General features: G+C 38.0%; 1 protein-coding gene and 1 non-coding gene across 2 annotated transcripts; one reads left to right on the top strand and one right to left on the bottom strand.

The window, feature by feature from the left end:
* Positions 1-4,457: 4,457 nt before the first annotated feature.
* LOC134789425 (U6 spliceosomal RNA) lies at positions 4,458-4,561 on the bottom strand. The gene has a single exon (XR_010144064.1). It is a non-coding gene; the product is annotated as a U6 spliceosomal RNA (small nuclear RNA).
* A 1,080-nt stretch (positions 4,562-5,641) lies between these two features.
* On the top strand, positions 5,642-12,694 carry LOC134806401 (TBC1 domain family member 19). The gene is made up of 11 exons (XM_063779665.1): positions 5,642-5,873; positions 5,954-6,088; positions 6,173-6,347; positions 6,570-6,657; positions 7,838-7,898; positions 8,227-8,460; positions 8,632-8,769; positions 9,400-9,568; positions 10,334-10,443; positions 11,980-12,071; positions 12,396-12,694. The coding sequence occupies exons 1-11, from the start codon at positions 5,772-5,774 to the stop codon at positions 12,649-12,651; spliced, it is 1,560 nt and encodes a 519-aa protein (XP_063635735.1). The 5' UTR covers positions 5,642-5,771; the 3' UTR covers positions 12,652-12,694.
* Positions 12,695-13,104: the final 410 nt, after the last annotated feature.

Here is a 13,104-nt window from a genome sequence, read left to right as displayed (position 1 = left end):
ACCTAAGAATAATATTGAGAATGGCAACATTGTGTTGTCGGTCGTATTGTCCTTTTCTAGCATATACGTCCCTCTCTCTCTCTCACATTCCCACCACAGAGCAGTTGGTTTTGACAGGTGTTTGACAGTTACCGCCAAAACAAATTTCCAAGTCATTGTCTCAAAATTATACATATTTACACCAGGCAGGATTAAAAGTTTAGGTTTCGAATATGGTAAGTTATTTAATTAGCGTTTTATTTTTGTGTAAAACGCTGTCATTAAACAACTGTACCGATATTCGAAACCTAAGAATAATATTGAGACGTGTTTGTTATCGCCTGGTGGTGGGAAGACGCCAAGCCAATGTGATTATACATGTACTTATTATGTATATGTAATACATATTATTATGTTACGTGTGTTTAATTAGTTATGTAGTACACCCTTTATTTTAACACCTGTGAGGAGAGAGGTATTATGTAAAGCATACAATTTGATATACCATTATATTATGTTACTAACTTTACATTTCATATACGTACTTAATGTACTTATAAATGTTCAAAGAGAAAAAATGAGTCACCACAATGGTGCTATACTTAATTAGTATGTGAAAACTAGGTAAAAGAAGATGAGATAAGTCAGTCTACTCTTCAAGGAGCATACAACATCTGGGGTAAGGAGTGATGTAATTCAAGTATGAAAAGAATAAAATCATAAAGTACTCGAGTAGTTTTTATTTATAACTCCCAATTATTAACAAATTTGATAATAATCATCTAGTAAAGTAAGCAGTTGCAGGAATATAACAAGGACAAGACCTTTCTTATTTTCAGAATCCCTCGGGATTAAGTAGACGAATATTTTAAATATTCGTTATAATTCACTATCACTACCCACAAAGTTAATATTGGGTACCTACTTACTAAAATGTCATAGGGAATTACTGAATTCCTTTAATGACTGTGAGTCAGTGTGAGCTATATACTTGGTTATAGCTATAAAATGCATTTAATCCTTTGTACGCTTTACTAACGCGAACGCGAGCTAATGTACCTAAACAAACCTTACTTAAAATTGTGAAGGTTACTTTGAGAGCTTAAACATTCATGTGGGCACGCCTAGTTATGACGCTTTTTGGTGCTATTGGCGTTCAAATGGTTAATATAGAAATGCCACAGAACCTTATCAATTATATTTGTAAAGGTGCAGGCTCATTCTGCTTATATTCATGTTTAGCTATCATCAAGTGACCTTAATTGTACTCATTAATTTCTACATATGCAGTAAGAGTAGTTTACCTTATCTGGTGCCTACTAGTAGGCATAAGCTTGATTGGTTCTGAACGCTAAAGTGGTTTAATTTATGTAAACCATTCATAGCATTGCTTAATTCTGAATATTCAGTTTCCTCTTTCCAGTGTGTAAATTATTAAGAATAAGGTACTTAATTCGAAACCTTAGCTCATCGCATATGTGTTTTTAACCAAAATGCAAATTTGTGTGTTTATTTAGTGATCATACATTATTTGCAATAACTGTGCGGACCATGGGGTCCCCGACCTTTTGCCGGGCACCCGTGGGCCCAAAGCCAACAGCGCAGAGGCCCTTTAAGAGGGACCTATTTCATCCAATGCTAGAGTCAACACTTTGTCGAATCTATTTGATATTTATGTATACTTATCCTCCTTATGAACTAAGGATAATTGTAACTTTTTGATATCAAATATACGCCGAATTGTCAATTATTTTATATTTTGAAATACATATAATATTACTGGATTTGGACCAGTGTGCTTTTGAATACTATATTTCTGGCCTACTATATAGGGTAGTCTATTAGCATCCCGCCTCCTGGAAGGCAGACTTTTTAGATATACAGTAGCGCTAAGTGTGTGGACCTAGTTTTCCGACACTTGACTGCATGAGATTATAGTGAACATTTTTTTCAGGTCTCGGGCAAGAAGGGTACCTAGATAGGTTGAGGTCCTTAACTTGTGGATTTTGTAAGAGCAAGACACAGGCGGGGTGTAAATTAATTAATCCACCATGTTTCAAGAGATTCATGTGCAATTGTGCATTGATGCCTTCAGGTTACGCTGTACAGACAGACTAACACTTTGGCAGAGTTTTGCCAACATATAATAAATGACTGCATTTGTTTGGGTGTACATGTTCCACACCAAAGACATATTTACATATTTCAATCCATTTTTGAAAGTTTGGCGTTTCAAAATAGCTTCGCCTTTTCGCAAGGCGTGCTCCTGTTTCTCTATTTTATTGTGCAAGCGAACAGTATCACAAATATCACAATGCTATAATTTTGTATAAATTGAGAACTAGAGGGTCATGCCCTAGGCGTGACCGCCCAGAAGTTGTGCTAGAACCTTTCGTGCAAACCATTCAGTCACTGTTTTTAAAAACCTTTTGTAGTGGGTACATTCCACGTTCTTAAATTTGTTAAACGTGTAGTATCAAACTATGACAAGTCATGATAAGTGAATTAAGCGGTAACAGTATCTGGTCCGTGCATAGAAGCACTTGCCCTTGAAGTTAGGGCATGGGTAGTTTATAATAAACTTAATCCGTGCATGGGAGCACTTACGATACAGGTGGTTTAAAACTTCCAGGGTCACAATACAGACATAAGGGTGTAAAATACATAATTCATAAAGGCCCGTTAGGCCAGTTTTGTATATTTTATTTCAAACATGCTTGTGCAGCACCGCCAGCACATAATAATTTCCCATACCATGGCAGTCAGGGATATAATCATTAAATAGGTAGGTAACCTTGGTCATATCGTGTACATAGGTAGGTACTCGTAAACATATTAACTGAAAGACTAGTGCTCTCGAGGCAAATATAATGTATGCAACTGTGAGCTGCTTTTACATTGGGATCATATGTATTTATTTCTAGTCTGCCTTAGCAGGCCTAGACTTCAAAGGTTTTTAGATATTCATAGGGCCGTTAAACGGACCTTTTGTACACCTTGAGCAGGCTGTTTGTTTCACACTATGAGTAATATATATTGTAAACATAGCTTATTTCAGAATGGAATCGTAAGCTCTGTCGTGTCGTGAGCTTACCGAGCCTGATTTAATTAGAGTCCACAGATTATCTGGACCTTGGAGGATTGACCACTCCTTATTCTAATTATCAATATTCTGCCTGGGCTTATAGTCGAAATTCAGCGACTAAATTTCTTAGTATTATCTATGCCGCCCAAGTTATGAGGCTTAGCGTCTCCAGACCACAATTTTATTTATATATTAGGTTGCAAAGATTTTATCATCTTTAAAATAAAAATGAGTCGAAATAGGCCTGGAATCGTAGGTTATTTTTTTTACCTTTTATGATTTTAGAAATGTTATTGTAAATAGTAAGTAGTTTTCACTTTTACCACAGTTAATTAGCCCAATTTTGGGTTTAGCCAACAGGGTGTTCGGGACCCTTAGAATAGATTGGTAAACAGAAATGAAAACTCTAATAACGAAGCCTTGCCTATTTCGACTGATTTTTACTCAAAACATTATTTTAAACCCTTTTTACTTTCTCTAAGAGGAGATATTTACAAATTCATCTTTGTAATATTTTTCTGATTGTGGCCTACTCGCTCGCTTGTGTTATAACCATATCATTTATATTTCTGTGAATATGTCTGACATGCCTTGCGCAGGCTTACATAGGTTATAATATCATCATCAATAATTTGACGTCAGTTTGTGAACGAATCAAAGATTCTTTGGCACACCTTACGCAGGTGGAAACATGGCAGCCTTGCGCAGGCTTAGATAGGTACATAATATATTGGTTTTATCACAAATAACATAACGTTAGTTTGTGAACGAATAAAAGATTCTCTTAGGCACACCTCACGCAGGTGGAACCATAACAGACATAGGTTTAAGAATATCATTCAAATCAAATACCCTGTGGGTAATATTCCCTTAGTTGCGGGTTCCTTGCTCGACAAGGTGAAAGGCTTTAAGCAGGCTTTAACAGGCACTTTTAGACAGTGTCATTCACGGTGACGCGCAGATTTGCCAAAACTAAACTTTAACTCTACAGTTAACTAATATAATTTGACAATATGAACCAAACCATGCGTCTTCGTCAATGAATCAATCTAAAGATTCCCGTATCGTTAATGCCCTTCCAAATCACAGGCTTCCGATTTTATTTGAAACGTTTACAAGTGTACTATTTATGTAGGTAGGCAGGTAGGCTTAAGAATTGACCCTCTTGGATGTAGTTACGTATAGAATTAATAATCAAATTATTCAAATCCAAAATAACACAAGCACATATAGCAACTACATGCAAGAGTTCTTTCCTTAACCTTTTTATGCTGTAAGTACCTGCTAAGTTATTTATTTAAGTAGGTACCTATTACCTACATTTTAACCAATTTTTTTTTTTTTTTTTTTTTTTTTAATCAATGATATAGTTGGAGAGATATAAGTTGGTAGATAAAGAGTGAAATACTTCACGATTTCGCATGTCATTCTTGCGCAGAGCCATGCTAATCTCTCTCTATGTCTAGTCAGATTTAAGTTTATGTACTGCCGAAGTACTCACTTTCCACAAAAATAAATGCAATGTTTGCGATGTAGGTTTGTTCGTTACCTTGTGTCCCTCAGAGCGGAAATAGAAGCCCCGCGAAGCGGGGCTTCGTCGACTCCTAAGCGGATACACATTATTTATCAGCAAGTTTATTACCAAAAAATAAATTTTGCAATAAATATTATATTAACCCGGAACGGGATAAAAAGACAAATTGCTGATAGATACTTGGACAGATAAAACCTACACGTCTATAAGCTTCTACCTTCATACGTAGGTTCTACGTAACACGTATTAACTATCCGATCCTTTCGTATTCGAAAACACAAATCACTTGAAAACTGAAGGGTATGCCTCCACAGATCACCATTTAAGTATTAAAATTTCAACCGTTATTATACACACACACAAAGATTTAAACTAACAAGACTCTGAAGAGACTTAATGTAGGTATAAAATTAAATTATAATGGTGACACGTGCACGCTTTACCAGCTCGATGTGTTTTCTAACATGTGTTTTAGTATTTTCATTGGCATAGCCACTGTGCGCGCAGGCAGCCTTTGAAAACACTTGCACATCACTATTCCGGATCGTTTTTATTTGCTAGATTGTTTAACGGACAATTAAATTTAAATATTTATTTCGAACGGCAAAAGCCGTTAGAAACTGTTTTTCAATATAGTCAGCTAAACTGGGGTACAAGTTCAAAAACTCACCAGCAGTTTAGCTTCACGACCTTCCAGATGGAAAAACAGCAAGCCAATGACTTGGAAATTTGTTTTGGCGGTAACTGTCAAACACCTGTCAAAACCAACTGCTCTGTGGTGGGAATGTGAGAGAGAGAGAGGGACGTATATGCTAGAAAAGGACAATACGACCGACAACACAATGTTGCCATTCTCAATATTATTCTTAGGTTTCGAATATCGGTACAGTTGTTTAATAATTCATTTTCTGTTATTACTTTTATCTTTTTCATTATCATTTTTCGTACTCATACCATACTAGAAATTTTGAATACGAAAATGACAGCCAAGGCGTCTCCAGTTTGGTCTCCAGTTACTAAATGCTCTAAGTAGAATACGATATCCTATATGTTTATTAGTAACCATAGCAACGGCATCTCTCTTCGTATGAAATGTTTTTTTACACAAAATAAACAGTGTGTTTGTTGCTTTATTTAACAAAATTATATGCAAAACATTGAGTTATAGTCGAAATGGAAGAATTAAAAGATGAAGCCATTCATCACACAGCACTGAAGTTAGCAGAAGAGATAAAAAACTTATCAATATACAAATCATTTTACAGTGACGTTCAGGCAAGTATTTTCATTGTGTATAAATATATATACAGAAAAACGTAGTATGCTTTCTAATGAAAACAATTTTCTTCCTAAAGAAATTGGTATCATCGACAAATGTTAAAAAAGAAGACTTCAAACAAACTTTACAACAAGCGATGAAAGAAAAAGGTTTAGATACAAAGTTAAGAAACACAGTGTACCATTGGGTGAGAACACAGACCAAGCAAAATGTAAGTCCCGATTCCTACCCACATTCCCCATTAAAAATTATTTAAAAAATGTTACCAGATTAAAAAAACAGTTATTATTTACAGAAATTGGATCCGTTAACGTCTTTACAAAAAGCCAGTGCTCAATGGGAGAAAAGGATTCACAAATCGCTAAATTCAATGTGTTCTGACTTAGAGACCTCTTTAGCAAAAATAAGGCCCCAAAGTGAACAAGATGAACTCTCGGACAAGTGGAATGAACTTAGCACATACACCTTAGGTGTGTTCCTAGTATTGCATTATATTATTACGTTCCCTTCTTTCGTTATTACCATGCACCACAATTTAAACTTACCACCTAATCGTATGTTACAAGCACCTCTGATTTATTTATTAATCAAAACAGATTAATAATGGCTTTATAGTTTGCTTGTCATTTCTACAAAATCTGCCTGTTATGGTGAATTCAGTTGAATAAGTATATATTGTTTATTTATTTCAGATTTATCAAAATACAGACCAGTTTACGCACCAAAGGACTTTTTAGAAGTATTACTAACATTATCCGGTTATGTTCCTTTTACGAGAGAGTAAGTCCTAATAATAATAACATAATACCTAGACTTGGCTCACGAGATAACCGCCATGTGGGATGTTGATTCGACGATCATTGTCCTGATAGTCGTTTCAGTAAACGGTCTAATAGCGAAGAGTCTCGACCAACACCTTGAGATACTCTCGCTAGGTGGTTGGATCAAGGGTCAGATGCAGAAGGCGGTGATCTTGGACACGGCGCGGATAGTCCGCCGGTTCCTCTCTCTGCAGCCCTGACCACCGGTAGCTTGGGCCTTGCCCCGCTGCTGGCGGCACCCTAGGTTAGGTTTTTTATAATGTGTTTATATTAATTTTTATTGTTTTGTAAGTGTTTTTATATTTTACTTTTATATTCATATTATAAAATAACCTAACTTAAGATGAGAAATAAATAAAGAGAATAACATAAGTATAATATAGGTATATCTGGCAAACCAATTATGACAATAATTAGTGGAATAAAAACTATAAGTAAATCCCTTTTTTTGGGTTATAATATTAGCACAAGAAAAAATACAGTATGATTTTCTCTGCACATGTTCCATATAAAAGTGACTCTTGCCAAATAGTTTAGTTATTAGGTAATTCTGTATTAAAGGACTATGCGTCAAAATGGCCCCAAAACCAACAGAGTTGAGAGTTAGGTCATTAGATCGGTATTTCTCTATACTTCATTTCGTTCTATGGGCACCAAGGGGAATTCCATTGCAGTACTGAGATATTGGTATTTTAGTCAAAATGTTGTCACCCTTATTACCTAGGCAATAGAGTCCACCGCCGGGCGAGCGCGGCAAATCATTCGGTGTGCTCGCCCGGCGGTGCGCGAACATCTACTGCAGCAATTAATTCACTTACTCGGACTCTACCTATATTGGCTAGGTTATAAGGGTGACGACATTTTGGCTAAATACCAATATCTCAGTTCTGCAATGGAATTCCGCTTGGTGCCCATATAACAAAATGAAGTAGGTACATAGAAATACGTATCTAATGACCTTACTCTCATTTCTGTTGGCGTTGGGTCCAGGCTCCATACAAAGTTGCCCATGGTCCTTTTCTTTAGAGCGCCAATGTGACTTTGAGGGTTCGAGGTTACGAAAAATGACGTCAATTTAACACAACTATATAAACTGTTTTATATGTACCTACATATAAATAGCTATGTAATGTTTGCAGAGATGAACCTAAATGGGAATTCGCGCATTTACCTCTCCAAGTGAAGACGTTGGATGAATTGGTAATTGTACTTAATTATACTATTTTGTATCTTATTTGGCGCAGTCGCGTAGGATATCGGCACAATTTTCAGTAAAAACATTCTAAATTAAATAAACATAAAAATTAATCTTTTAAAGTCTAATTCTTTGGACTCTGCGGCCTTTTTGTGTACTGCCTACAGTTAGTTACTCGGAAACGGAATACACTGACAGATCAAAATATCCTGCAGTGGTTAACTTAGGCTAGTAATTTGAACCTAACAACATTGACAATATTGCCAATATTAGAGATATTGTATTTTGATCGATATGATTGATCCCTAAAGCTTGACCAACGGATTCTTGCAGAGGAAATTGTATCCTGAATGGTCATCCGGTGAGCCGCTTCTGGGCGTGAACCCTTCGATGCCGAGTCAAGTCCCGGGGTTCGCGACACTGGAGGCCGAGCGGGTGGGGCTAGGGGAGCGCGTGGCGGCTCTGGCTTACGCCCCTGTCGTGCAAGAGTACCTCAAGAGGGGCAGTCCGCAGTCGCTACGGGCTACTCTGTGGTCGCTGGTGCTCGGCTCTGATGTGAGACAACAGGTATAACAAATCTAGTGAAGTCTGATCTTGATGTTGCCTCGCCTGGGTTCGTGATGCTGGGTTTTACAATGTCTGAAGCCGTGCAGGAGTACCTAACTCAAAAGGGCAAAGGGCAGCCCACAAAAAATTCACGTCTTCTATAGTCCGTAACAATCTATATATTTATTTCAGCAAATAACGGCGTTCAACCAACTCAAAGCAAGTGTTCTGGAGATAGACCTGATGATTGACAAGCTCATCTTCAAAGATGTGCAGCTCACTGCTTCCAACGACGACCAGTACTTCGTGTTCGAGGACCTCCTGTACCAGGTAACGTTTCAAATACTTAATCTTCCTTTTCCATTGATGTAATAACTAGGCTTTTTTTACCGATGACGTTTCAATAAGGCTTGATGACAGATGTTCATCTCCAATCTCAAAGCGTTTTTAACCCCCAGCTCAAAAAAAATAAGTTTGACTGTTCGCTCTTAAAAGGGTAAACCGAATAGGGAATATTACGCAAAACTCTGCGTAGAGGGCGTCACTCGCATACTCATAGGCCCTACCGCTAAAACACGAAAATCGAAAATTCGGTTTCTGCCTCTCTATCACTCTTGCGTATTCGATCGATAGAGAGGCAGATAACGAAATTTCGATTTTCGCGTTTCGCGGTAGGCCACCTGTAAACAAACCGCCTTGATGCATCAATGTCATAGTGAAAACTTGTCAAAAAATTGTTCAAGGCCTAGTATGTATAAGTTACTCTATGCTTTTACTCTATGTTTAGTGCTGCACTCTGGCGGCAAAACATTGCAGTAATACTCCCTATTGGATGCGGTTTGTTTTTATTTGAAAACAGGTTTTCTAGCGCTGTTTCTTAGACATGTTTTGTCAAAATCGGTACATCCATTTCATTGCGGAGGGGAGTTTTTATTTTATTTTATTCTGATCTACATATAGGTGATGCTATGTTTCTCGCGCGACGGCGGCGTGCAGTCCGCGCTGGTGGAGGCGGGGTGCGCGGGCGCGCCGTTGATGGTGGCCGTGCGCGGCCGCCACGCGCCCGCCGACCGCCTCATCGCCTTCCCGCCGAGCGGCGTCATTCCCTTCCACGGCTTCTCCATGTACGGTGAGTATGTGGAGCGTGCATAAACTGTGGAGGGCAGCACAGGAGCGGTCAGATTTTTATTAGGCGCGAGGCGTAAATGTGAAGTTTATGCTTCCAAAATTCCGATGTAGCCCACAATATGGCAGAACCTACTATGCACAAGAAAACGTACGAGAACGGTAGATGGCAGCACTTGCTTGGCAATGTACACGTTTTTGTTTCCGATTCAGCCCTCGTCACACCGCTCCAAGTCAGGCTTATTCACCTCACCCAGCTATCAACTTTGCATTAATTAAAAATAATAACGACGTGGGCTTCGGAGTAGGCATTACCGTTATTAGAGTGTAGTTCCTGCTAAAAGTACTAAATATTCGAGCGTATTTTGAGCACGTCACGTCAGCACACCACCTACGTAATTGTAGCAAGTTGACGGCTAGCGGCTGAGCCTTTATGAACGAATGATATTTTCAATTTCAATTTTTTATTGATTTGACGACCGGTCTGGCATAGTGGGTAGTGACCCTGCCTGCGAAGCCAATGGTCCCGGGTTCGAATCCCGGTAAGGGCATTTATTTGTGTGATGAGCACAGATACCTATTTGTTCCTGAGTATTTGTATATTATATATATCGTTGTCTGAGTACCCACAACACAAGCCTTCTTGAGCTTACCGTGGGACTTAGTCAATTTATGTAAGAATGTCCCTAAAATATAATATAATATATAATAATTAACATAATATAAAAATAGAATTTTACATGTCATAAACTAATTATGTATATTTCAGCGACACCATTCTGCTACCTGTACGACGATCCGGTGCAGCTGTATTATACGTTCCGGGCCTTCTACATCCGCTATTGGCACCGACTGCATTACATTTCGACTCACCCACAGGTGACTTTACCCACACTTTACCCGTATATTATTTATAGTTGGTTATAAGTATGTAGTTAATGTATTGGGCCCTATACATTCCACGACTTTTCTCTTTCCGCAGACTCTCATAAACAGTTTAAGTAATTGGGTGGTCGCCGTCGGGGAGTTTGGATTTGCATCCGCTAATTTGGGGTATCTTTTACTACAGATTATTTTTTTTCTCATTTATCCCCTGTAGTAAAGGTAATAAATTCCCAACTGGTATCTGTGGTAACAAGTTGGTAGCAAGGGCGTCGCCATGGAGTATTAGTAGGGGGCGGGGGAATCAAATATATATTACATATAATGTACCTATGCCCCTCCATATACAGGCTGATTAGTAATTCGCCGTATTCTTTGAAAGGGGTTATTCTATGGGTCATTTGCAATGATTTAAGTCCAGTCAACCAGGGGTCAAAACTCATTGGTTTTCAAGGTATTTGAGTTTTTTGTTTAAAAAAACCGCCTTTTGACTAAAAAGTGGTAATTGTGAAAAAACTACTCAAATTTGGAATTAAAAAAAGCATTCATCTAATAGCCAATAAACTACTGATTACGTGAAATAAAAAAAGATTGCCAAAACTTTCCAAAATATTCCAAAAATAAAAGGATTTAAAGTCACAATTTTTTGTAATTTTCCCAAGGTTTTGTAACATTTTAAGGCATTACTTTAAAAAAAAAGTATGACACTTTGCGTACAAAATACAGAAATGAGTTCCTCGGTTCCTCAGCTTTCCAAAAAAGTACGACTGTCGACATTTTCTCTTAATCTTTTTAAAATAATAATAATAATAATAGCAGAGCAGGCGGAAGACTTGACCTAGCGTACGTGACCATTAATCGGTTTGTTTGTGTCACTTTATTATCTCCATGGGCTTTATTTGTCCCTTAATCGGTTTGTTTGTGTCATTTTAGTATCTTCTTCGGCTTTATTTGTCTTCGTTACTTTATATTATACACAAACAAACCGATTAAGGGACAAATAAAGCCCATGGAGATAATAAAGTGACACAAACCCTCGAAAGGCGGGTTTTTTAAACAAAAAACTCAAATCATCATCCTGTCCTAGCCGGTTTCGGCCTCGGCGACTGGGTATTTACTGGCTAGTGAGAGCGACGATCGTGAGCTCTCAGGTGGCTGACGTAGCCTATTTTTGCGGTGAATGTACGTCCACACTCACCGCAGGTCAGCACCCCTCCGACAAAATTGTAATTTATGACCGCAGGTGGTCGGGCCTTTAACTCGTCACGCTTCGCGTCGAGTTCCACTCGCCTCTGCTCTTCAAAGGCTTGCACTTTTGTACTCACTGTATTGACTGGACCCCTGGTTGACTGGACTTAAATCATTGCAAATGACCCATAGAATAACCCCTTTCAAGGAATACGGCGAATTACCAATCATTCTGTATATGCATAGGTGTACTTCTGGTTCAATTACCAAAATGTAATATAAAAATTATAATACATTGTGTGGGATTTATGAATACGGTATAAGGATATTTTTTAAACATTCCAGGGTATTGTTTCACTGTGTCTGCTGTATGAAAGGCTTTTGGAGGCAAATGAGCCACTGCTATGGATACATTTTCGAAATATTAACATAAATCCGTAAGTGTTTTATCAAATACTAGCGACCCGCCGCTGCTTAGCACGGGTTAACAAATTATAGGTACACAAACCTTCCTCAAGAATCACTCTATCGATAGGAAAACCGCATGAAAATCCGTTCAGTAGTTTTTGAGATTATCGCGAATACACACACAGACAGACGCGGCGGGGGACTTTGTTTTATAAGTGGTAGTGATGTAGGTGCCATGTACCATATCTGTTAATTTAAATACTCGTACACTATAATCTTAATGCAAAGCACACATTCCTCAGTTTTATGCAATTTTTAGTAGCCATAATGTTTCATTGTATTTTTTGTTTCAGTGTAAGGGTGGTCTTCAAATGGCTGATGCGCGCCTTCAGTGGCCACTTGCCCCCCGACCAACTGCTGTTACTGTGGGACGCCATACTTGGCTACGATTCCCTCGAAATCCTACCACTTTTAGCGCTGGCAATACTGAGCTTCCGAAAGGAGAACATCTTTCAAGTGAATACGCTGCAAAACGTAGACGCGGTGCTGGCCGACTTGTCTACAATCTCGGTCATTCCGCTTCTGCAGTTGGCACTCATGAAACCTTAGCGGCCAGTGTTGCAATATAAATAAATTAGTTTTTTAATGTAAAGTTTGTCTAGGAGTTTTTGGGTAGTTTGAAGGAAATATGTTATTGTAACTTGTTCATGTTTTGTTATACAGTTACATGTTGGGTCTGTGCAATACTTACTTGATAATGTTTTTTCAAAACAATAAACCTCGAGTGTTACAGTTTTAAAAGTTGAACGTTTCTTAGTATTTTTGTCTGTTTATGCCAGTTATTTCTTCTATATAGAACTTCTAGTTTGGTAAAAATTTTCACTATACAGAAGCAGATTACAAATTACACCCTGTGTTTTCTTGGCCAAGTTAACCCTTTAAATGCCATTTAAAGTGTTGTAAAATGATATAATAAAATTACAAATGCATCATTTTCTTAACTAATTCAAGTGAACTCTTTTGCCTTGGTAATAAGGGTGATTGATTGTGATGTTGCATCTC

This window comes from Cydia splendana, chromosome 3 (assembly GCF_910591565.1).
Source record: "Cydia splendana chromosome 3, ilCydSple1.2, whole genome shotgun sequence".
NCBI lineage: Eukaryota > Metazoa > Arthropoda > Insecta > Lepidoptera > Tortricidae > Cydia > Cydia splendana.
This window is presented reverse-complemented; position numbering and strand designations above follow the sequence as displayed.